We start from the raw sequence: 27,158 nt of genomic DNA on the forward strand, positions 1-27,158 counted from the left end.
TTGCGGCTTCAGTGCTTCGGGGGTTTTTCCAAAATATTCATTAAAAAAAATAATAAATTAAAAAAATATTGCGGAAAGACGCGTTGTTTCATGTTGATGCGCGAGAAAGAAGGTGCATGCCAAACAAAGAGATGAGTTGACTCAGAGGTTTTGTACATTCCTGTACTGTACTGTTCATGCCACGGGCACTCATGCAAGGCGCGTGATTGGTTCCCGGCGCGACATCGACCAATGAGAGCACGAGTGGATTTATCCCGTGAGCCTCACCCAGCATCTTCCCTTCTTGTGTCTCGCCAGTCTTGTCCATGCTGTTGACTGTCTCGCGTACTGTCTCTTAGTGTTGTGTTGACGATAACTTTTTTTGTTTAAGCGATAACTTTTTTTTATTACTTAAGCCCTTACAATGCCGTCTAAGCGCTGTGCCCCTGTGAAAGCTTCCTTCGGGGCACCCAAGAGAAAGAAGACGATGATGACCATCAGCGAAAAAGTGAAACTTTTAGATATGATCCAAGAGGGCAGAAGTTTTGCATCTGTGGCACGCCATTATGGCGTGAATGAATCTACAGTGCGGTACATCAAGAAAGAGGAAGCAAACATCCGCAAAACTGCTTCAATAACCTTCAATAAGGAAGCGAAACGTGTGGTAACTCCGCGTAATAAGAGAATTGTGAAAATGGAAGCGGCATTGGCATTGTGGGTTACTGATTGCAGGGAAAAGACAGTGAGTTTAGACACTAATATGATCAGGACAAAGGCCAAACCTCCGCCACCAACAAAAGCCTCTTCGCCTCTCTCAGAAGGCAATGTTGATGAATGTTAATTACAGTATAATAAATGTTAATTACTGTATAAGTTTTTATAATTAAATATTTAGGTAAATACGTGCACTGTTGTAATCTTTGTCTCAAATATGTAAAGTATAAATACTGTTTACATATTTTAAACATTCTGGTACCCACATACACGAAAATTCCTTGTGGGGGTGGGTTTTGGGGTAGGTGGGGGGTGGAAAACCTTTTTCCCTCAAATGTGCTCCGTAGGTACATTAGTAAACGTAAAAAGAAAGTAAACAATTGAATTAAAATCTCAATGTAGTACAACAGTAAAAGTATTTATTTCTCAGCAAATGAGTAGCTACTTCTCTGCTCTTCTCCGCTTTGTTAATTAACGTCAGCGCGCAAAGGAGCTGATGTTAACTACACTAACTAGTTAACTCGTTATCTGCCTGGATAACGAGTGTATAGTATTTCTTTCACCAATTGTAAACAAGCTAACTCTCGTAGCTGGTTGCAAATGTTTAGTTCAAGAGAGCGTTATAGTAATATATTAACGTTATCTTGATATTGTCAAAGAGTGAAGGGTGGCGCTCTCGTAAATGTAACATCATTCCTCTCCCAAGCCGTGGTACCATCACTGACTGCTCACGCCAAAAGTGGGAGGAGGAGGAGTCTTTTCACTTTGCCTGCACTGACAACTTAAAAAAATTAATTTAAAAAAAAAACCTGCTCATACCGCTGATGGAAAGTTTTAGCTGTTTTGAAACTGTGACTGTTTTGAAACTGCATTAACCTTGAAAGCGGTAACTGGCCCATGCCTAAAATTGATAAACCAATAGAGGCAAATAGAGGATCAAAAAAAAAAAAAAGAGCTCAACAGGTAGCCGTACATACGCACTATGTAACAGTGGTTCTTAACCTGGGTGTATCAGTCTGAGGGGTTCAGCGGAGGTCAAGACACAGGTCCCTCCGTTCCATTCAGCCCACTCACATAATTTGTGATGTCACGCTCCGATCATTGGCCGCATCTGATGATTCCACATTGCTGGCCATAGTATTCTGTGTCACCAAATTGGGGCGTCTTACTGCTAAAAAAGCCCTTGAGGTACTGCTATTGTTTGTTATAACGTATCTTTGCAAGCAATCCTTTTCAAGGTTGGCAGTCAAAAATGAAGAAAAAGAACAAACTTTATTGCAGAAATAATCATCCAAGGTCAAACCACGCATTTCTGAACTTGTCTGTGGAAAAGCAAAAGTCACATTTATTTGCAGTAATTATTAATTCAGTTACTATGTTTTTTCTGTGTGTGTGTTTAATTCATGTTTTGTTGGTTTCTATTTTTAAAAGGGGATTTTGTATGCCCGCAATGCATGGTTCATTTTGTGCACTAATATTATATACACTTATCTTATGATTTTGAAAATTAAATAATGCTTTATTTTTTTTCAATTATGAAGGGCTCGGTGAATGCACGTAGGAAACCTTCAGGTTTCCGTACTTCCAACAAGGTTAAGAACCACGTGTTATAGGACCGCTAAAAGGCCTGTGAAACAGATAGACAATTGACATGATGGTGTAGTGTGTGTAGGAATGGAGGGAGGGCGACAAAAAGACCTACAGATGGGTTGATAGCCCAACAGACGGAAAGAGAGAGGGATAGAAGAAAGAGAGTGCAGTATGGCCGGACAGACAGAAGCCGGGATGGACAGATGCCCTGAGAGAAATTAAGCGGCAGATTCTCCAAGATATTTTCATGTTACATGAAGCAATACGTATATTTATATATATTTACGTAGTACACATTTCTTTTCCCCTCATTTCAAAAGCCATAAAGTCAGAAAGTAGCAGCTATAGTGAACTACCATTGCACACACACACACCTAAACACACACATACACACACAATAGCGCTTACACAGAGCGTCTGATATGGGAACACGAGACGTCGCGTTTGATTGACGTATCAATTTAAAACTTAGGTGCTGTGTTAAGCAATATGCAGATGAGTTTGGTGACCCTCAAAGTTGAAGTTGGAATTTTTGTGAGCTCATCTACAATGTCTTCCTTTCCTCACCTCCTCTTTTTTTTTCTCTCTCAAACCTTTTATTTCCCTTTTCAGTTTGATTCGCTTTCTCTCCACTACATGCTACAACTCTCTTAAGGCACACACAATGTTGAATATTCCCCGTCAGCTTCTGATGTCTATTTGTGTTCTGCTGACACACAAGAGCAGCACAGCTTCGCCGAGTATCGTGAGGGAATCTCGATATCAGACTCCTTCAATGTGTCCCCAGTCGCGGGATGCTGCGCGATCTGCTTTCATGTGTCTTCTTGATTTATTACCTGCTCTTTTCACGGGCTGTAGATGAAAACAAACATGCATGGGGAGCTCTTCCAGCCCAATGATGTTTTTTTTTGTTGTTTTTTTTAAATAAAGGGGACGCCGCATGGTAGGTTCAACGTGGTAGCTCGTAAGGTGGAATATTAGCATATGATACACCTGATTATCTCTTTCATCCATACAACTCCTCACTTTTTGACACTTCGCCACTATTTGTTATGAATATACGGTGAATAATACAATGCAGGTTATCACGGACCAAGCTATCATTCACCATTTAGCATTTCTGGTAGAACAAAGGCTTGACGCAGTTTACTTTATTTAATAGATTTGTTTATTGGACAGGCACGGTGACCGACTGGTTCGAGCGTCAGCCTCACAGTTCTGAGGACCGGGGTTCAATACCTGGCCCCGCCTGTGTGGAGTTTGCATGTTCTCCCCGTGCCTGCGTGGGTTTTCCGGGCACTGCGGTTTCCTCCCACATCCCAAAAAAATGCATGGTAGGTTAATTGAAAATCTAAATTGCCCGTAGGTGTGAATGTGAGTGTGAATGGTTGTTTGTTTGTATGTGCCCTGCGATTGGCTGGCAACCAGTTCAGGGTGTACCCCGCCTCCTGGGATAGGCTCCAGCACGCCCGCGACCCTAGTGAGGAGAAGCGGCTCAGAAAATGGATGGATGGATGGATATTTATTGGACTTGCTTAGACCCGTTTAGTGTTTAATTTATGAAGAGCCACTGTGCCAATAAAGATGCCTGGGCTGGAGTCACATCTTGGAAATATTTCTTGGTATACGCTGCCAACACAAGTCATCCAATCTCACCGCAAGAGGTTTAAAAACTGAACAGACGCCACATTAAAAGTCTCGCTTCTGTTCCTTGGTTGGAACGTGCCAAACAAATGAAGTTCTAGGCCTAAAAAGAAGAACTTCACAATAACACCAATGATGGATGATAAATGCAGAATGTAGAAGTGCCCTACACAAGTTTCTGTGCCAAGTGTTCTGTGTACAAGACTTAATGAGGAATAGCACACTTTCTTTACTAGCTATTGTTCTAACTACTTTTCTGTTAATCACATTTATAAAAAAAAAAAAAAAAAGTCATCTGCCTAAAAATAAAATATAGACTATCCACAAACCTGCAGAATGTGCATTATAGCAACTAAGACCATATGTTCTGCAATTGTCGAATTGGCATCTCAGACCTCAATTGAAACAATAATTGAGCCAATCACAGCTAACTTTGGGCGAGTGACACTTTTCGAGCGGTCACTAGTCATTCGCGGCAGACATGCGGACAAACAACTATTCCCACTCACATTCACACCTATGGACAATTTAGAGTGTTCAGTTAACCTAACATACGTTTTTGGAATGTGAGACAGAGTACCTCGGGATAAAAAACAATAATAACTGAGCTGACCCTCTCGACTGCGAGGCAGACATGCTAACCACAATATCGCTATGCTGCCCAATGTATATAAAATTAAACAGTAATTCTCCACTATATTGCGGTTCATGCTTCGCTATGTCGATGATTTTTTTTTTCATTATTACAGTTGTTGTCCTTATTTTATTTTTTATTCTTTTCGTTTCTTTTCTTATTTTATCTTCTATGATTATTTTTGTCATCCTTTGCTCTTGCTCTCTCTCTCAATTTATTGTGCGTTTAAATGTGTTTATATTATTTTAAATGTGTGTTTAAAGAACTTTTAAAAAAGGGTAAGTGCCGTAAATGTTATAAAAAGATGCCTAGGGTGTATTTAATATTGTAAATTTCATATTCAAATTTCACTTATTGTGGTGGTGGTTTCGAATGTAACTCCAGAGATGGAGGGGGATTACTGTATTGCTATATGCTGTAGTATGTATGTGGTTACAGTCTTCAATACAGCTAATATTGCTTAGACCTAAGTATTAGTGGTCACGCAGTGAATAGTTGCATTTATTCAAGCTTACAGGAGTATTAGCAAATAAATAATTGATATAGCAGACTTGATGGAGCTAATAAATAGTATAATTAGCTTCACTATACCTTGTGACAGTTGGTGACCTCTGGGGTGTAGCTCCAGCAAAGATAAAGATTCCTAATCTGTGGTGTATGACTCCAGACTGAAGCCTGAAGTGTAGCCTGTGATTCAGTGTATTGATTAAGCGCTGGAGCATGCGCCCGGTCAGTCTTAATGGCAATAATACGTCTTTCGCTAAGCACCAAAGGTCTGTGCAATGTCATCAACGTGTACATAAACACACCCCCGCTCTGCATGGCCGCTTACCTCTTTGCCATATTCTTCTTCGCAGCTGTGCAAATTAGCTGTGACCTTGCCAAACTGAAATTAGTAATCATGCACAACAAGGCTTTTGTTGAAATATTTACTGTTCACTCCCCACAATCAGTATTCCTTTGACCAACCCCTGTTGCCTGATACTAGTGCTAAGAACGGGGCCTGCCTCAGAGAGGACAGCAATTATTCATGGCCCGTGTCTCTGCTTGTGGAGGAGAAGAAATAATTAAATAAAGCAAATCCACCGTCTTGCACACTTAAAGCTATCTTCTCTTACTTTGTACCCGGGAGGAATGGAGGATAAAAGAATAACAAACTGTACCGGCAGTCTTGAAACAAACAATGGTTGTACTCAAACTTGAGACATGCAGTGAAATAGTCCAAAGTGATACTAGAAAGCTGGTAGACGCCTGATAGGTTATGTTACATCAGAGTCCCCATTCATAGCGTCATGTTTTATGCTCACACCACAGGGTTTATGCTCATTACGGGCCAACTCGAGAAGCAAAGAAATACTCTCATTAATCAATTTCTATACCGCTTATCCTCTTCAGGCTTGTGTTTTTTTTTTTCTTTAAATGAACACATTGTTTTAAAAAGTAGACTGGATGAAGTTTCAGAAATTAAGATGAAATAAATTGTATCCCTTTTCAAGTGAGCACTTTCCTTGAAATTGCATGTGGAACTTTGTTTCAGCTCTCCCCTCACACACAGTCAGCGTTCCGCCTCTATTCTGCCTATACAGCGATACTAAAGTGGTGCCTTGAGATACAAGTTCAGTTTGTTCTGTAACTCACAACACAAATCGTTGTTTCCCATTAAAATGAATGGAAATGCCATTAATCCATTTCAGCCACCCCCCCAAAAAAAACATGTTTAATATGTTTTAATAAGAAAAGTAGGACTCTATAATTTTATACTTTATAAAAACATACAGTAGTGACATAATTAAATAGAATGCAAAGAATTCAACTGTTTTTGCCACAGTTTTTGCATCAGTTGAATGGAGATAGTGCTGGTCCATCTGGGGCAGGTGCCTAGGCCACCTGGGCTCAGTATACAGATATAAAGTAGAGACACACACGAAAAAGAGTTTCTGACTGACTCAGTAACCTGCATTATGTAATATTAGTTATTGTTCAGTAAGAATGAAGAATATACTGTATGCCTGTGAGCATTGTTATATTGTCTGTTTCTTAATAAGTATCATATATCCAATGCTTAAATGGTTATAACACCGCTCAACTGTTGTGTGAGTCTGTGTTCATTCTAAGAAAATTATTAGTTCTGCCCAATCTGCCTCCGTTCTTGCCATTTTGATGCCTTTCTCCATTACAGTTCATTTTGTTCAGTTTCGTTTTAAACTACAATTTCACTCGACATACAGTACTACTATGATTGTTTGTTATTCCAAATATGTTTGGGGTTTTTGTGTGAATGTGTGTGTGTTTTTTTTTACCGAAAGACAAACGACCTACTTCCTTCTCAGACAGTAGTTGATGGCAGGTACTGACTCTTAAGAGGTGAGTTATAGCAGCAAGTATTTTCTGTTTGCTGTGAATTCTTTGCTCCATGTTGTTTACTCGAAGGGTCAAAGGTGATGGGATCAATAATGGGTTGCTGCAGCGTGGCGAGGCGATCTTTATCTCAAGCCCAGGTGTGTTCAGGATGCAATGTGGATGGTCTGAATACTTTGAACAAGCGGCGGTTTAATTACCAGCATTCCTTCAGGGTCTGTTCCTTGAGGGGTTGTGCCGTCTGCATTTAAAGACATGGGGTCTTTTCCCTACAATGAAATATTCATGAGGCTAGCCCTTGATTGTGAAATCTACCTTGCAAAATAGTCTGACTTTAATAAAGGTTAAAAAGTTCTGGGACTAGAGCCGAAACTAAACCCAAAGAAAAAAACTGAATTGAATAAAAGTGAAAGTTATATTCGTGATACAGTTGCGGGAAAAATTTAAAAATGTACAGCGGAGACATAACCCAAATTTGAAAATCAGAACAAGCAAGTAGTTCATCGGTAACCTATGCTAACGCAGTACTAAAGTCATAATTACACAAAATATTTCAATGAAAAACATTTGCCATAAATATAGAATAGTCTAATTAAAAACAGTATCGTAGGAACGGCATTAACTGAGCGTGCCTTGTACTGTAGTATGCTCATCACATTTTCCTCTTTGCTGTCAATGCTAACCTTTCAAAGAAAAAGCTGAGCGCACTGTTTTGTGTTTGTTTCCTAACTTTGAACATGAAGGACAAAAAGTTCACCGCATACTCTGCAAGTACTCGTGTTCAATCTGCTTTAGATGAGGGAGAAACCTGTTGTGAAAACTCAATAAGTGAAAGGACAATTTTCATTCCTTGGAGGAATAACAGCTTTATTCCATTGCTATCGATCTAACGTTAGCGCAGGGTTAGGGCTTGTGATGAGCAGAAATAACATTTTCTCTTGCGGCTGCTGCTTTTGTGGGTGACTTGTGGTTAAACCAGAAGGGTTAGGTTCCAGTTGCAGCATCCTCAAGGGGTTAAATATTGAACAGCGGCGACAGTCTTTCGTCCATTTCCTCTCACACATGACAGCGAGCAGAGCAGGACAAATTAAAACATAATGCAAAGGTCTTTGCGCTTATTGCTGAGCCAGCTTATTGATGCACTGTCACATTATCTGGGTTTGGGGGAAGAAATATTGCAACAATTTGAAAGTCAGTGTAAAACAGGGAGAGAGAAAGCATGAGCTCTCAAGGCAATGAATTACATGTAATAACCCCACTATTCAGTCAAACACTTGAAGGTCTGCTCTTTATTTGTTGATTTCTTAACTTGTCCCTCCAAAGAATATTCAGGTTTGACGTGTCCCTCTGTGGGTTTTTCATTGAACTCAGTTAATACTAACCATCCCGCTCACACAATTAGGACAGCAGTTGTTGGAGAAGCAGCGGCGATAAAGTTGTGATCAGGTTAGCCCAGGTGTCACGTTCATCTTATCCCATTACCGCTTCTCCTGGCTGTTCTGCAGCGGCTATCAACTCTACGGAATACAGAGGCGCCATGATAGATTGATTCTCGCATTTGGCTTAATGAATTCATATGATTAATTATCTTACTCTGATTATAACTTCATTTTCTTTGTAAGAGCAGGACAGGAGGGAGGGAGTCTGGCTGCTTGAATATTCAAGAGAGTGTACGCGACCATGTGAAGGACTTTATTGAATGATTAGCAGAAGTAATTTGTTTTCAGAATCTAATTAATCCTCTCAGGGCCACCGAGCAATAATCTGCAAGGACACACAGATTTATTTTTTTTTTATTATTGATTCGAAAACACACACGTGTCTCAGTAGCGATGTTTTGGCTTTCTTTTACGTCGCACTTGTTGCATTTCTTCAAATGTTAGACACTCGTCTGTCTTTTTGTCCTCTGATGCATCTCGCGGCGTCTCCTCCATCTTGGCTGTAGAAGTCGGCATGAGATGAAACTCCACCTGTCTGAGCCAAAACGTTGGGGTTAATGGACTTTTGGAGCTAATTGAGTCTGCAGGCACTTTGGACCACTTTCTTTCTGCTACATTTTACCAACTGCTTCTTGTACATAATACAGTAATAACTTACCAAATACACATTTTTGGGTACTTATATGACAGTGTCTTCCAAAAAGTAAGCATTATTGTTGGTGAACAAGACCTTTCTATAGTAAGTGGATTTTACCAGATTGTCTAGGTGTACTGCATGCAGTATGTACATTATCACAAACACCATAACACGGTGTGTGTTTTTTAACTATATGACCCAAGTTTGTTTCTATTGCCTTATGATATTGGGTTCATTGTACACACAAAGACTCAAGGACACTACATCTCAGTAAGCCTTTGTTTAAGGTGGCTATTAGATTTCAGAGATGCTACGTTTGATCGTTTGAGGCTAATCTGGTAAGCCTCGCCAGTGCGAAGGACAATTCTGTTTGGTAAATTGCTGCACTGAAGTTCTTAAGATGAAGACAGGGGATGTGCAACAGAAACTTTGATAAAGAATGACTCCATTTTTAACGCAATCCTGTGAAGCGACGGTCAAACCGAACATCAGATGAGCATTCAAGTACCGTTACAGATAAAAACATCTGAAATCTTGCAAAAGTACGTTTTATCTTGTCACTTCACGGTCATGTGAAAAATGTGCTGTTTTGCTTTCATTATTTGACTCAGTCAGAGATGTGTTCATCGAGCCTTATCTCTGAAAAAGGCGGAATTTTTGTCACAGCTCGTTAGATTTTGCAGGTCTACCTAATGTTGTGGCCAGTGTGTCAGCTGTATATCATCAAATAATTTCATTAATTCCTTCATCTTCCGTTCCGCTTATCCTCATTACGGTCGCGGGCATGCTGGAGCCTATCCCAGCTATCTTTGGGCGAGAGGCGGGGTACACCTGAACTGGACGCCAGCCAATCGCAGGGCACATATAAACAAACAACCATTCACACCTAAGGGCAATTTAGAATCTTCAATAAACCTACCATGCATGTTTTTGGGACGTGGGAGGAAACCGAAGTACCCGGAGAAACCCACACAGGCACGGGGAGAGCATGCAAACTCCACACAGGCGGGGCCGGGATTTGAACCCCGGTCCTCAGAACTGTGCGCCCGCAAGGCGACTTATCCTCACAAGGGTCGCGGGAGTGCTGGAGCCTACCCCAGCTATCATTGGGTAGGAGGAGGGGTACACCCTGAACTGGTTGCCAGCCAATCGCAGGGCACACATAAACAAACAACCATTCGGACTCACATTCACACCTACGGGCAATTTAGAGTCTTCAATTAACCCACCATGCATGTTTTTGGGATGTGGGAGAAAACCGGAGTGCCCGGAGCAAACTCAGGCACGGGGAGAACATGCAAACTCCACAAAGGCGGGGCCGGGATTGTAACCCCAGTCCTCATAACTGACGCCTATCAAGTAATTTATTTGTACAAATGCTTTTGTAACGGTGGAGCTAGTCACACTGATTTTGGAACCCCAATTCCAATGAAGTTGGGATGTTGTGTTAAACATAAATAAAACCAGAATACAATGATTTGCAAATCATGTTCAACCTATATTTAATTGAATACACTACAAAGACAAGATATTTAATGTTCAAACTGATAAACTTTATTGTTTTTAGCAAATAATGATTAATTTAGAATTTTATGGCTGCAACACGTTCCAAAAAAGCTGGCACAGATGGCAAAAAAGACTGAGAAAGTTGAGGAATGCTCATCAAAAATCTATTTGGAACATCCCACAGGTGAACAGGTTAATTGGGAACAGGTGGGTGCCATGATTGGCTATAAAAGGAGCTTCCCTGAATTGCTCAGTCATTCACAAACAAAGATGGGGCAAGGTTCACCTCTTTGTGAACAAGTGCGTGAGAAAATAGTCGAACAGTTTAAGGACAATGTTCCTCAACGTACAATTGCAAGGAATTTAGGGATTTCATCATCTGCGGTCCATAATATAATCAAAAGGTTCAGAAAATCTGGAGAAATTCCTGCATGTAAGCGGCAAGGCCGAAAACCAACATTGAATGCCCGTGACCTTCGATCCCTCAGGCGGCACTGCATCAAAAACCGACATCAATGTGTAAAGGATATCACCGCATGGGCTCAGGAACACTTCAGAAAACCAATGTCAGTAAATACAGTTCGGCGCTACATCCGTAAGTGCAACTTGAAACTCTGCTATGCAAAGCAAAGGCCATTTATCAACAACACCCAGAAACGCTGCCGGCTTCTCTGGGCCCGAGCTCATCTAAGATGGACTAATGCAAAGTGGAAAAGTTTTCTGTGGTCTGACGAGTCCACATTTAGAATTGTTTTGGGAAATTGTGGACGTCGTGTCATCCATAGAGGCCATAGAGGAAAATAACCATCCAGGCTGTTATGGACGCAAAGTTCAAAAGCCAGCATCTGTGATGGTATGGGGCTGTGTTAGTGCCAATGGCATGGGTAACTTACACATCTGTGAAAGCACCATTAATGCTGAAAGGTACATACAGGTTTTGGACAAACATTTGCTTCCATCTTAGCAACGTCTTTTTCATGGACGCCCCTGCTTATTTCAGCAAGACAATGCCAAACCACATTCTGCACGTGTTACAACAGTGTGGCTTTGGAGTAAAAGAGTGCAGGTACTGGACTGGTCTGCCTGCAGTCCAGACCTGTCTCCCATTGAAAATGTGTGGCGCGTTATGAAGCGTAAAATACGACAATGAAGACCCCGGACTGTTGAACAGCTGAAGCTGTACATCAAGCAAGAATGGGAAAGAATTCCACCTAAAAACAATAAAGTTTATCAGTTTGAACATTAAATAGCTTGTCTTTGTAGTGTATTCAATTAAATATAGGTCAAACATGATTTGCAAATCATTGTATTCTGTTTTTATTTATGTTTAATACAACGGCCCAACGTCATTGTAATTGGGGTTGTACATTGATTGTTTGTTAATTACATGTTGCGATGAGAATGGAAATGTAGCAAGATCACACTTGCCTCTTCTCATGAAGCAGTGAACTGGATGCGGCTTAAGTCTTACATTTTATTTTCCAAACTTAATTATCCTTAAATTAAACTTGATGCTTTTCTTTCCTTTTCAAATATCTAATATATTTAGGTACTTTTTTAAATCAATGAATGAGCACAGTGAGCCCATCATGCCTCACTCGTCGAGAGGTTTCCATTTCGAATCTCAGCTCAGGGGCATCTGTGTGAAGTTTGCATCTTCTCCCTGTGGGTACAAGCGGTATGAAATATAATACCTTGTATAACTTGCATTTCCCCACTCTTATTAATTGTAGGGAACGAATGGCCATATTTTTTTTCTTGGGAGGAAAATAAAGAGGCATCCAAGTCAATATCATAATAAGGTGCCTTTGAGACTTTTCATTTAAAAAAAAAAGTGGGATTCTCGTTTGAATTTCATATTCATTGTATTGAGTAGTGTAGTGGTACACTCGCCTGACTTTGGTGCGGGCAGCGTGGGTTCAGTTCCCACTCAGTGACGGTGTGAATGTGGGTGCGAATGGTTGTCCGTGTCTATACGTGCCCTGCGACTGACTGGCGACCAGTTCAGGGTGTAGTCCGCCTTTCGCCCGAAGTCTGCTGGGATAGGCTCCAGCGCCCCGCGACCCTAACCAGGATAAGCGGTGTTGAAAATGGATGGATGGATGTATTGAGTAGATGTTATGCTGGTAGGAATGCATATTGTTCAAGCTTCCACACTTTTTGAAGAATTAACTGCAAGCATGGTGGACCTTTACTTAACACGTGATTCAAGTAGCAAGCTAGCTTTATTCTGTGAACCAAATATATTTTGAAATTCTGATAGGGATTTTTTTTTTTTTTAGCAATTGATATTTCACTATGACAGTGGACATATTAAGCTTGACAACATCCAATTACACATAATATGATGAAAATGACAAAATATATATTCTGCAACTATCCATTGTTTCAAACTCCACTGAAGCGAAACAAAACGTTGGTAGTATTGCCACTGAAAATAAACAAGGCTTTCTTAAAGGGGCGGTTAATTACCCCATAATGACAGCACTTCCAGGGACAGATGCAGTGTTCAATGTCATTATGAAAATAGAATACACATGATCAAAATGACTTATTTTATCAAATAACTTGTTGTGCATGATGAAGGCTTATATTTAAAAAAAAGGATCATTTAACCACTTATTAAAATGCCAAAATCACTTCCAATGAAAGTAAATGATATGAAATGAAGTAGACACATTTTAAGAGGTGTGTCATTGTACTGGTATGTGTGCAAATGTTTGGCCACTTATAATAAGACCTCAGAGTTCAATATGCACTACATCTTCATGATGACTGAGTGATTCTGGTAAGGACACCAAAGACACTTTAATGTGATAATAACCAATCTATTTGAGGTGAGGCTTTTTTTTTTTAGTTTTTCAAGTGGACGATGCACCCAGCAAAGCGAAAGCCACAAGTTTCTATTAAGCAATTGATTCCCTTGTAAATTTAAAGGTCAGCTGTAATTTTATTCCAAGAACAATTTGAGGCTATAGCAACACCACAGCTATCCCTCGCTTGTTTAGAGGGTCACGGTAGCATGCCCCTGAAAGGGGCCGCATGTGTGACACCCATCATATGAGGATTTATCTGGCAGCTTGAGGAGGAACACTTTGGGTGGGTTTAGTGAATCACACAAGATGTGAACTTCTTTGATTTATTCAACACGGCTGTGCGACAAAGAGTGTGCCATAAATATTGAAGGAGGAGTTTGCTCTACTATGCTCTCGTATGAAATCACACAGAGAAGGTATGTGCCCTTTTTTTAAAAGCTCATGAGATGTGGCGCCATGGAGATCTAGAAGCTTCCATTCTGGATTTCTTTCTATTTCCTTCTTTTGTGTTTCCATCTTGATCCAAACATTTCGGTTATATGTACTTTTATTTCCTTTTGCTTTCTTTTTTTGTGTCGTCGTATATATGTATTATTTGGTTGCAATCCCCAAACAATTTTCTGCAATTGTTTTAGATTTATATGTAACATAATATAGCCCAGGTAGCAGGAACAATATTGATTTCAAAGCTTATCGAAATCACGGTGTGACATTTTGCAGCCGATTGTACTTTGACATCTGTCTGAGATGAGTGAATTTTTATGTCCGAGATCAAAAATGGATTATTGTATTATGGTAAAACATGTATTTTGATGTGCAATATTCTCCAAAGGGAATCAGCAGCTACATGTTTTGTATGCATCAAGCGGTGGGACTCGAAGGCCACAGTGACATGCTCATGTTTGTGTGCATGTGTGTGTGTGTGCGCGTGTTTGTGCGCGCGTTACTTTTGTGCCACAATGAGGTACAAAGACAAGGCCATGGGGGAAACATTGCTCCCCTCTTTGCTTCACTGACCATGCAGAACTTCAGCACAGTGAAATCCTGCTAAGTGCCCTTGTGTGTGTGTGTGTGTGTGTGTGTGTGTGTGTGTGTGTGTGTGTGTGTGTGTGTCATTGCGGGCGTTTGTTTGTCCGCTGGGAGGCAGTGAAGTGTGAAGGCCTGGTCATTCACACCACGCAGGCTTACGGAGCGGATGCAAGCCAGCTGTTAAATTGGGCCACATGGGAAGAGGAAAAGAAAAGTGGCAACTATGTATGTTTCAAATACGTATGGATATTTTTGATAATGTCTTCGCCCCCTTCATCCCACGGTGAAAAAAATATTCTTTAGGCCATTGGCATTGAAGAAAGAAATGTCAATCTTCACTATCATGCTTTTCCACTGTCATGTCTATGACAAAGCAACTATCAAGCCATTAATTTTCTACCGCGTTTTGATCTCTTTAGGGTCACGGGTGAGCTGGAGCCTTTCCCAGCTGACTTCGGGCAAGAGGCGGGGTACACGCTTGGGTCGTCCCATTAAACACAGTAACCCCCTCATATTTGCAGTTACTGACAGATTTTGGAGGGAAACCTATGTTTTGTTATTGACTGTTTTTGTGCTCAGGCCAAAGCCATGTCTGATATAAGAAAAATATTGCTTTGGCGCCATCTTGAAATAGCTTGAGCCAAAGAACTACTGTATGTTGAAGTATGTTGAAATAAGGGAAGGAGCTTCATTCAGTAGGGCCATGGCCTTGTGTGATGGAAAAAAGTGTTTTGCCACCATCCTGTGGCATCTACAGGCAATTACAAACCACAATTACAAACCACAATTACTTTCACATTTTCCCTATTCACGGCAGAGCTCGATCCCCCGTGAACCGCGGGGATACTCTAGGGATTGGCTAAAGAATTTTTGCAGTCGACTGTAAAGTGATGAAAGTCGAGACTAAGTCCATTAATTGATGACATCATTGATGTTTTATTGATGACAACACTTATTCTTTCATCCAACAAAGTTGGAAAACAGTTTTGCGCTAACGACTCTAAATCAGTCTGGCATGCATTCCAATCGCTGACTAATTACAAGCGACGATCCCCCCAAGGTGAGAACAAAAGCACACTAGCCAACGACTTGAATACCTTCTACTGCAGATTTGAAAAGGACACTTTAACACCCCACACCCACCCAGCCGCATCACCGACCACCATCACACCACCGACTTCTGCGTTAACCATCCGCAAACAGGATGTGAAACGCATCTTCAAACAACAAAAGATTAACAAAGTGGCAGGCCCAGACCATGTGTCCCCATCCTGCCAAAAAAGTCTGCCCGGACCAGCCCGCTCCAAGCTTCACACTGATCTTCAATAGATCTCTGGAACTGTGCGAAGTACCATCCTCCAGCATCATTCCAGTCCCCAAGAAACCTAGAATCTCGGGTCTAAATGACGACAGGCCTGTCACCTTGACATCTGTGGTCATGAAGTCCTTTGAACGTCTCGTGCTGGACCACCTCAAGAGTGTCACAGGTCCCCTGCTAGACCCCCTGCAGTTTGTCTACCGAGCGAACAGGTCTGCGGATGATGCAGTCAACATGGGACTGCACTTCATCCTAGAACACCTCAACAGTGCAGGGACCTACGCGAAGATTCTATTCGTGGACTTCAGCTCAGCATTTAGCAACATCATCCCTGAACTCCTTTCCTCCAAGCTTCTCCAGCTCAGCTCGCCTGCCATCTGCCAGTGGATTTATAGCTTTCTGATGGGCAGGACAGAGCAGGTGAGGCTGGGAGAGACCACCTCATCCACACGCAGCATCAGCACTGGGGCGCCCCAAGGTTGTTTCCTCTCTCCGCTGCTCTTCTCTCTCTACACGAACGACTGCACCTCAACGCACCCGGCTGTCAAACTCCTGAAGTTTGCAGATGACACCACTGTCATCGGCCTCATCAAGGACGGTGACGAGTCTGCATATCGACAAGAAGTGGAGCGGCTGGACCTGTGGTGCAGCCGACACAACCTGGAGTTGAACACGCTCAAGGCTGTAGAGATGATCGTGGACTTCAGGAGGCATCCTTCGCCACAGCTGCCCCTCACTCTGTCCAGCTGCCTTGTGTCAACTGTCGAGACCTTCAAGTTCCTGGGAATTACAGTCTCTCAGGACCTGAAGTGGGCAATCAACATCAACTCCGTCCTCAAAAACACCTAACCTACAATTCCATTGCAACATGCTGGCAATTTTTTTGTCTTGAGTTTGTTGTCACATTTCTGTGGAGCCATTTATACATTACTCGTGCACTCACTATAGTAGTCTCGCCACACTGCACTATTTGCATATCTATTTTCATATCTGTTGTTGACCAACACTGGCCACTCATGCCAGAGTAGATTCTGCTCCATTTGCACAATGACTGAGATCTGCAACATTTGCACAATCAACATTGTCCCAGGTTATTGCACCCCTTGAGGTCTCGGCGCCCTTAGCACAATGGTTATTGCACCGGACTATTGCAATATTAGTCATTCAAACTGCTCTAAGTGCTAGAGGACTCTGCATCTTTTTGCACAATTGTCAAAAATAAATAAATAAATAAATGTACCGGCATTACCAGATAACTAGCAAGCCTTTATTGCTCAGTGACTGTTTTTTGTCAATGTCTTTAAGGTATTCTCTGTCAATTGACTGTCTGTTGTCGTACTCCAACTACTGGAGACAAATTCCTTGTGTTTTTTGGACATACTTGCCAAATAAAGATGATTCTGATTCTGATTCAGCACAGTACAGCGGTCCCCAACTTTTTTTCACCACGGTCCGGTTTCAGATGAAGACATATTTTGGCTGACTGGCATAGAAATAAATATGAACAAATGATTGGAAGTACACGTCACCACGACATATTTTCTTCTTCATTTCCTTTCGGCTTGTCCCATTAGGGGTCGCCACAGCGTGTCATCCTTTTCCATGTAAGCCAATCTCCTGCATCCTCCTCTCTCACACCAACTGCCGTCATGTCCTCCCTCACGACATCCATCAATCTCTTTGGTCTTCCTCTAGCTCTCTTGCCTGGCAGCTCCATTCTCGTCATCCTTGTACCTTTTTTTTTTTTCTTTTTTTTTTAAAACCTGTCGTGTTCAGCTGCATGGCCTTGCAGAATGGTGGATCTGTATGTCTTTGTGCTGGAACAGTTTTGCTGTCCAACAGGGGCATTTGAAATACTCCCTCTGCTTATTTTTAAATGTTTTTATTGTTCTGATGTTTATTGAAAATGCAGTCGGAGAGAAAAGGGGTTTAGGGGACAGACAGAGCGATAGAGTGGACAATGGGACGAGGGGTGAGAACCACAGCAGAACAATAGTGAGACAGTGTAGATATTTGAACACACTTTAGTGTCCAACCTGCCATACATGTCATCATATGGCTCGTTTGGCCTTTGTCACATCTACCTTCGTCCTACGTCGCATCTCCATGTATTCCTTTCTCCTCTCCTCAGTCCTCTGTGTCCTACTTCTTAGCTAACCTCTTTCCCTGTATAATTTCCTGTACTTTGAAGTCTCCTTTTTCCCTTTCCTACCAGGAGAACCATTACATATAGTTGTTGTAATTAGTGAGAGGCCTGCACGTTTTCTTTTCTTTTTCTTTCAAACAAGCCGGCCGGTCGCGTCTTGTGTATCTTCGCTTAGTGTGTAGTAAGACAGAACATCGTAGCCAGACTCGCAAAAATGTATTTAAAAATATTTATTTGTTTCACTGTTTCTGTTTCACTGATACTTTTATTGTATCTGTGTATAGATTTGCATATTTTGCAAGTGACCATGCTACTGGTCTAATTTTTGGTCAAATATTTCCACACACTTTTAGCATAGTACTACAGTATGTATCTATGCAGAATACAGTATGTGACAAGTGTTTTTTTTTTCAGGCTTTCTTCTGTTATTTTCTTTATTTTTCTATGAGATGTGAACAGCTTCATAATAAAGATCTTTCTGTCAGTCCTCAGTGCAGCTTTTTCAAACCTGTCTTCAGCTCTCAACAATCACACTTGTCCTTTTTAGGATTTTCTGTGTGATGATTTATTTACTGTAGCTTTCCGACTGCCAGCCTGGTTTGCATTTCGGGGACTCCTGTGACTCCATGGGTGGTTCTTGAATTATTCAACTCCTTTTTTTCCCCGACTCCCTATGTCGTTGTCTTTTCACCTTCATTTTGCTGTCCGAGTGTCTCTCTTTCTCGTCCTCTTGCTCTCCATGTTATTATTCCCTGGGAGATTCTGTGAAAGGAATGAGCGCCTCAGTAGCATCATTAGAAAAGAGGAAACTGGAAAGAAAATCCCTTCATTTCTTTTTGCAGTGTTTCTTTCTCTTTACTGACAGTAGCGTTTTCATCTCCCTTCTGTTTTTTCTCAGATCCCAACGCTGTGGGCCATCACGGCACGGACCACGCTTTGATCGGAGGAGTGGTGGCTGTGGTGGTCTTTGTCACCTTGTGTTTAATCATTGTTCTGGGAAGATACCTGGCCAGGCATAAAGGTAAAACCACCTTGGACCCAGCCGTCCATCTCAAAAAGCTCACACTGACTCCCCACCCTGTCCCATTAGTCATTCCCAATGCTAGGTCCATCCCAAGGTGGAAGGTCCATGACATGGAGTGGCTGCTGGGAAGGACCAAAAAAAAAAAAAAAGATGTCGAATCGATGTAGGTTGGAATCCTTTAAAGCTAGTGGGAGTTTAGAAATCCCTTTGGTCAACTACATGGTTTGAAAAGGCCATCAGATGCATGAGGTGAAATTAGTTAATTATTCCACTCTGTATACTGTATTGTCAATCATCCAGGTCATGTTAATCCACGGCGGTTGAATTGAAGGCAATGAAAGAACATATGGGATTTAAATGTATTTTGGTCTGACCATTGTACACATCATTCTAAAGAAAGTGTCCCTAGCTTTATTGAGCCAAGGTCTATAGTTTACATCGACATGTAGTAAAATCAAACCAAACAAAAATGTCACAAAAATTATATACGGTGGTACCTTGACGAACAAGTGCCTCAACTTGCGAGTTTTTTTCAGTTATCAGATGAAGTGAAAAAATGGCCACCTGGGGGTAGTATTCAACAGCCAGACAGACAGCTATGGTGTTCGTTGACATGTCTCAACTCTTCTGTCAGCTCATTAGTACAGCATTGATATGAGTCATTCTTCTATGACTGTGAGTACTTATACACTCTTTTTACTTGTTGCTGGATCATTTGTGTTCAATCCGTTGCTAAAAAGGGTTATAGCACCACAACGTAGATGCTAATTAGCGTTAGCATTAAGCGAGCGGAGTGTAAGGCTGAGCTACAGTATCCATCCATCCATTTTCTGAGCCGCTTCTCCTCACTAGGGTCGCGGGCATGCTGGAGCCTATCCCCGCTGTCATCGGGCAGGAGGCGGGGTACACCCTGAACTGGTTGCCAGCCAATCGCAGGGCACATAGAAACAAACAACCATTCGCACTCACAGTCATGCCTACGGGCAATTTAGAGTCTCCAATTAATGCATGTTTTTGGGATGTGGGAGGAAACCGGAGTGCCCGGAGAAAACCCACGCAGGCACGGGGAGAACATGCAAACTCCACACAGGCGGGGACGGGGATTGAACCCCGCACCTCAGAACTGTGAGGCTGACGCTCTAACCAGTTGGCCCACCGTGCCACTAAGCTACAGTATGTGGTTGTTTAAAATATACAAGGTGTAATTCTCTTAGTTTTATGATTAGTTTGAGAGTAAACCTAACCGGGAGTGGCAATAAGCAGTTTGACATCTCTTTTTTGAAGAATTGTTTACGATCTGCTAAACCGCAGCTTGTTGTGAGTTAAGTTGAGTTCACTTCCATCAAACAGTGCTCATATCTCAAGTCTGCACTCGCAAGTCAAAACCAAAAAATCAGTCAAACAAATGGTCGTATCGTGAAAAACTCACTTGCATGTCATGGCACCATGGTATTCGCTTGCAGTGCTCGTTCTTTTGACACAGAAGCCTGTTGAACTTTCACAACCCTCCTTCCTTGCGACACATTCAAAATGAGTAATTTCACTCTGAGCGTCAGACATGATGCAGGGGTGCGCGACGTTTGTTCGCTTTGAAAGCGCTTTGTTTTCCTTTTCTGCTTTTCTACAGGAACGTATTTGACAAACGAGGCCAAAGGAGCGGATGACGCGCCCGACGCCGACACGGCCATCATCAACGCCGAGGGCAACCACGCACACGCCGAAGAAAAGAAGGAGTACTTCATCTAGACTGTAGAGGGTGCACCCTTTGCCATCCGTCCCTCTGTCTTTTTTTTTAATTATTATTATTTTTTTTTTATTTTTATTAATTTTTTTTTTGCCTGTCTCCAACCTGCGACCACTAGCGACAGAGGCGGCGCACAGACGGAGAGGATCCCACGGTGTTCGCCCTCTTTTTGGCTTCATCTTCATCTTTGTCTTAATCATTCGGCGGCCGTTTTTCGCAGGCATCGCTGCCAAAGTTCATTTGTATTTTTGCCCCTCGACCCTGGAAATCTGGAAACCTACCATGACTGCTAAGTTCGTACACCCCCAAGTCAGACACCTGAACACACCACCATGAGCCCTGCCACTCCCTTATGCTGACGCATACCCCCCCACTCCTCACACACACAAACACAGACACACACACTCTCACAAACACTCACACATATATCTCACATCAACACGGTGCCTAAAAATACAGTCGCCATTGAACTCGTGTCAATGCCTTCATGTATCAGTCAGTAGCATTGTAAATGCTTTTGTAGATGGTCACTCGGACGGACTATCATCCCATTGCTTAGCTCACAGCATTGTGTTTTTGAATTTTTTTTTATTTCAATGATCATCTGTGCTATTTTGCGCCTTATACATATCTACCACACTCAATATGGTACTTCTTAGATGATCCCTCCTTCTTTAAATAGACTTGTAATTAAAACGACGAGCGATGTAAGATAAGAAGAAGGCTTTGTGTGACACTCGTGTAGGAAGGTTGCTCAGATACGTGTATAGTTAGTAGAGCTGGGGTGTAGTGTGCATTTGTTTAGAGCTGAGAATACACACCAAAAAATATTTAGCAAACAATGCTAGATGAGACATTTCATTTATCGAGAATAATAGGACGGCATTTTCTAAATCTGCTATACTGATCTACTTTTTGTGTATATTCCTGCACTCATTGGCCTTTTTTATTGTCCACATGATGGCTTCAGGTCGACTAGCTGTATAAATTGTATTTAAGTTAGTAAAAGCTTTTATGTCATAATGAGAAGAGAAAGAAGAAGATCCACAGAAATGTAAAATTAGGAAATGAGTCAAAAAGAGTGCATTAGTTACATTATGTACAGGGATTTTGTGATGAATGCATTTCATTTCTGTAAATTCTGCTTTGATGTGCACTTCAACTAGCAGATGGATTGTGAAGAATTTTGTTTTTTATGGAGAATACAAATTAACTTTTAATAGGGAGATGTAAAAAAAGTTAAGCAAACGTTCAAAAGTGAGTATTTTACATTAGCACGTGTCACTGTACAAGTATGTATTACACAAGATGGCGCTCAGAAGGCGCAGGAACACTTGTATTAATGTGAAGTATTTACATTTGAATCCCCCACAGAGAAGCACTCCAAAAAAATGTCACCCAAAAAAAAAATCATAATTCCCTTGTGTTACTTTACAACTCGGTTCTTGTGAGAACAGGCTCTCCATTTATATAATATCTTGCAGTTAGCAAAGACCTCCTCACTTAAACGCTGTATTAAGCAGTGTGTTGTTGGCATGACGCTCACTCAGTGGAAATCCACTTTTTCCCAAACGATCAAACGTTAGGGGAAACAAAAAAGCATAAGATGGAGTCGTTGTGTTCCATTGCAAACAACTCATTTGCCTTGGGCGTGGTTCTTTTATTCAAACCGACAGTGGAAAGAGGACAAATCTTTGTTTCCAAAATGTGAAAACAGATGGGGGAAAAAAAAAACTAGCATTTTTCTTTGAATGGTTTTAAACTCCCTGCTGTGTAGTGTGTCTGCTAAAACGTGTTTGATTGTGAAAATTGCTATTGAATTCCAGCTCTCCTGTAATCTTTTTGTATATTAGCAACTTTATCTGTTTTGTTCATTGTGTTTTTTTTGTTTTGTTTTTTTAATATACTTTGGCCAATTTTTGCATTTTGTTTTGGCACAAGGTATATAAATAATGTGTGGCAAACTAAAGTTGGTAAAAACACATTGGCCTCTTTTTCCTATTTTAAGAGAACAGGGAGGATGTTTCAAAATGTAACTTAATAGTGGATGTGGAAATTTACCAGACAATTAATAGATTTTTCTTTTTTAAACGTCTCTCTGAATGTTCTGAAGTCCTGTCTCAATGCCAGAGACGTATTTAGCAGCGTAAGGATGTAGCCCAACTTCCCATCGCTGTTGTATAGTTCGTGTTCATTTGACCAGTGTTTTCCACCCTTCATTAAGCCACGACATATTCGACATGAGAAAAATCTCATGACACACCGCCAAACAAATGTTATAAAAAGTAAAAATACTGCAATAATGACAATCTTGTCTAAATTTACTCACAAATGTAGTGATTAGTTGAACAAAAACCTATTTTAGCGTTGTATGAATGGCGACACAGGTTAATTGTGTCTTCTGCCATCTAGTGGAAGAGCATTTAATTGTTCTGCCTGTCACTATACATTGGTGGAATAGCTAGACGAACAAAAATACATTATTTGTAATAAATTAATGATAGTTTTTATGACCAATTAAGTGAAATTGAATTAACACCGAAGCAACAGCGCCTCTTGCAGGCAAGTAGTGTACCCCATTTTACCTCCATTTCATCAAATTGACAACAGTTAATCAAAAATCGCGGCACGGTGGGCGACTGGTTAGAGTGTCAGCCTCACAGTTCTGAGGACCGGGGTTCAATCCCCGGCCCCGCCTGTGTGGAGATTGCATGTTCTCCCCGTGCCTGGGTTTTCTCCGGGCACTCCGGTTTCCTGCCACATCCCAAAAACATGCGTGGTAGGTTAATTGAAGGCTCTAAATTGCCCGTAGGTGTGAATGTGACTGCGAATGGTTGTTTGTTTATGTGTGCCCTGCGATTGGCTGGCAACCAGTTCAGGGTGTACCCCGCCTCCTGCTCGATGATAGCTGGGATAGGCTCCAGCACTCCCGTGACCCTTGTGAGGATAGGCGGCTCAGAAAATGGATGGATGGATGGATAATCAAAAATCAATTCCACACATTCGACAGAACTGAGTGATCGACTGTTATTCCCATCTATGGGTATTGAACTCATCAACATAATTACTTAATTGATTGAGATGGCAACAATTGAAAAACTTACATCAATAATACAGCAAGTCAGCACCTGACTTAGTCACGTCGCCTATTGTGTGAAAGACATTGTGCAAACAGTTTATTAATCAAGCAAGATGGAGGCAATTGTTACCAAGGGCAATGGAACAGTTAGCTCAGCTGTCTCCAATTTGGTGACCAATTTCCAGCATTATGCAAATACGGTCAGAGTGAACTCAAACACTGTCGCGCCGTCTCCTTGAGTGGAACATAACACTCACTTACATTCTCAGCAACGCAGACAGCTGTGTGTGCTAGATTAATCAGTGAAGGCTAGGTTGGGTTAAGGAAAAGGTCATTATTCTGGTGCAGTTGTTAGTCGGATTTAAAGCAGAAAAGAAATCTGTTGTACCAAAAACTATGATCTCAAAATGTTCTGATAGCATTTCATACACTCACAAACATCTTTAAACATTGCTGTATTCTTAAAAATGCAGGACTGTGGAGTACAGGAAATATCTTACAGGAAATCACCTAACCCCCTCCCCCCCATTTTGTGCGTTATTAGAGGCAACGACTAAATATTTTTCCTGAACATTTTGGCCGATTTCAAAATGTACTATATCAGTTGTACAGGTTCCACACTACATTATTTACTGTAAAAACACTCAGCAGTCTAACATTGTTTTTACGAGCGAGCACTGCACACAACTCTAAAAAAAATAACACGTGTCCAGGCTGGTCCACCAATATTTGAGATGATTTAAGTCAGTAAGTGTTGTGAGGTTGCCTTGGCAACGCTAGTCTCATTACCATTCAGTGCATCATCATTTTTAAAGATCTTTTACAGTACAATTACAGCATACTGTGAACTGTTATTGGCAAATAAAAAGGCACAGTTGCGGGTTAAAGCCAAAGGCAGAGCCACAAATCTCACTTCTTCACTGCCTTTCTGTCTATTCATCAACATGATACCACTTCCACGTGTGCATCCATTTGTTGCGTGTAATGTTTTGGAGACGGGACAGGATGAAGTGAGTCACAACTTGGGAAATGTTCAATAAATCCGCTTTTATCTTTGCCTGTCACCGCTGAGGCTTGTTGATTTAAAAGTGTAAAGTGCTGTTTACAGGCTGTCCACTTCGCATCCTCACTACAATGTTGCTGTTCTTTAAACCATGTGTGTGTGTGTATGTGTGTGTGTGTGTGTGTGTGTACACGATTCATTTCATTTTCATTTTCTTTTTTTTTTTTTTAATCACAAACACCGTCAGTGTTTTATACAAAGAATGGTCAAAATGGATGACAGTTTTGAAAATGCCATTTCACAACAATGAAAGATGGTTTTTTTTGTACTAAATGAAAACATGTAATTAAAACATAGCGTTAGCCTAATAGCATAATTGCCTTAGTGATACTCAAAGTGTGGTACTATTACCACTAGTGGTATGCGAAACAATCACTCAAATAAATGTTCAAATTGTGAATAATGTTACAGTGGTTTCAACTTTTTTTTTTTTTAATCCAGTGCAGTACATTGGTTGAGAGCAGTCATTCATGAAGTAGTTTTTATTATATTTAAGTGCAGTGTTAATGTTCAAACTGTGCATAATGCTTACAATAATATATACTAATAATAAACTATAACTTTTTTGGAATAAAACCTCTTGTTTTTGATTAATTATTTTAACATTTGTCATGATGTTGGTACTTTGAGAGTCAAGCATTTTTTTTAGGTGTTACTTAGTTTAAAAAGTTTGAGAACCACTGGCCAAAGTCGTTTTTAACTTAATGTAGCGAACATTCCTGCAAAAAAAAAACATTTCTTTATGTATTAAGATTTTCTGTCATCCAGGTCATGGTAATCCACAAAGGTTAAATTGAGGCAACTGGACTCTTCTTGTGTATTGAATTAGTTTTTTTTTTTCAAAAAATATTCAAAAATGGCATAGGCAAATATGCTATTAGGCTAAGGACAAGTCAGTGTCCCCTAAAGCATTTTTTATGGTTTTTGGGCTTCTGTCACATGTAAATAATCATTTCTGACATGATGATGATGAGGTAACTTTTTTTTTTTTTTTTTTTTTTACTCCTACTTGTCATTTCAACAGGCTAACTCACTCTGAATGATGAGTTCAAGTGCAGCTGTATGAGATCTGGGGTCAGTTTAATGAACTACTTTGTGGCTTTTTTAAACAAAGCTTTAACCCTCTTAACCCCTCGCTATCTAATGCATCATTTCCATGAGTCATCACTGGCCTTTTATTTACCCGGGCAGCATGATGTTATTGGAAAAATACAAAGTTATGCAATCATGCAGTCGTTCAAGCTCGAAGTTTTTTTTTGTTTGTTTGTTTTTTTATCAAAAATACTGTCGTTATTATATGTAGTAACTCTGGCACATAAATACATATATAGCTCTGAAATCATTGTCCAAATTTGCTCCATTCTGCATTGTACAGCCGTCTCATACAGTATGGTGGTTTTGGACAAATTTTTATTTTGTTCTTAACTTTCGTTGTTTTAGTGACTTTAATTTCATGGTACTCGAAAATCATGACCCTCCGATCACAACACATGAAGTACATTTGTTCTTTTTCTTTGTTAAAAATATTTTATTACTGGTTGAGTTATCATTCAAGCTGTTTGTTTTGCATCTCAGTAATATATTGGTGTCATTTTAAAAATACTTTTTTGCACTTTTTAAACATAGACCGAGTGGGCCCTCTGTTGTGCGAGGAATATCTCACTTACCGGTAACTTCATTCTATCCTCTCACTGCAATGTTACATCACCCAAAAGAAGACGTGAAATGGAAAAAAAAAGTATCAACTTTCTTCACTATGTTGTTTAAATCCAGCTGTTGCGAAGTGCACATCTTTACGTCATTAAGTGTGTAGTTGTGCTGCACTGTCACTCACTACGCTGCGAACACTAAAGGGCAGAATTCCCGTGACAGACATGTTTGTGCAGCTTCTTGGTGAAATCATAGGTTTTATGATTATTCATATTCTATTGAGCAGTCATGATGGTGTCCATAGCACCGTGACCCAGGTGTGTTTTCTCCCATTGTCTGTGGGATTGATTTATTTAATTTAGAGGTTCCTTCTCATGTATGAAATTGAATTGTTGAATAAATAGTTGCCAAAACTCCTGATTCTGATTCCTTAGTTTTTCCTTACCTTATTTACCACAATTTGTCTCTCATATGTGTGTGTGTGTGTGTGTGTGTGTGTGTGTGTGTATGTATATATATATATATGTATTACTCCTCTCGCCCGAAGATAGCTGGGATAGGCTCCAGCACACCTTGTCACTCCCACCTTGTGAGGATGAAGCGGTACAGACATTGGATGGATGGATGCATGGATGGATGTTTCCAACTAAGCTTGTCCGCTGCACATCATCTCTGTTTGTGGAGCGTGTTGTATGAGAGTACTAATTGCGCTTTAATGTTGCTGCAAAATATGGTGCTTCGCTATTACTACCAAATCCTCCCGCTGTGTAGTAGCTGTGCTTTGTGCT

The 27,158-nt window shown here is 40.8% G+C and overlaps 1 protein-coding gene across 5 annotated transcripts in view; it reads left to right on the plus strand.

Moving 5' to 3' along the window:
* The window catches only part of cadm2a (cell adhesion molecule 2a), a 307,569-nt gene extending 280,779 nt beyond the window's left edge, over positions 1-26,790 (plus strand). For all 5 annotated transcript variants that reach the window (XM_061751328.1, XM_061751332.1, XM_061751330.1 and 2 more), the window contains 2 exons: positions 18,709-18,831; positions 20,462-26,790. In XM_061751328.1, the coding sequence (XP_061607312.1) occupies positions 18,709-18,831; positions 20,462-20,580 (242 nt within the window). In that variant the 3' untranslated portion in view covers positions 20,581-26,790. The remainder of the gene's footprint in view (positions 1-18,708; positions 18,832-20,461) is intronic.
* Positions 26,791-27,158: the final 368 nt, after the last annotated feature.

This window comes from Phyllopteryx taeniolatus, chromosome 17 (assembly GCF_024500385.1).
Source record: "Phyllopteryx taeniolatus isolate TA_2022b chromosome 17, UOR_Ptae_1.2, whole genome shotgun sequence".
In the NCBI taxonomy this organism is placed as follows: domain Eukaryota; kingdom Metazoa; phylum Chordata; class Actinopteri; order Syngnathiformes; family Syngnathidae; genus Phyllopteryx; species Phyllopteryx taeniolatus.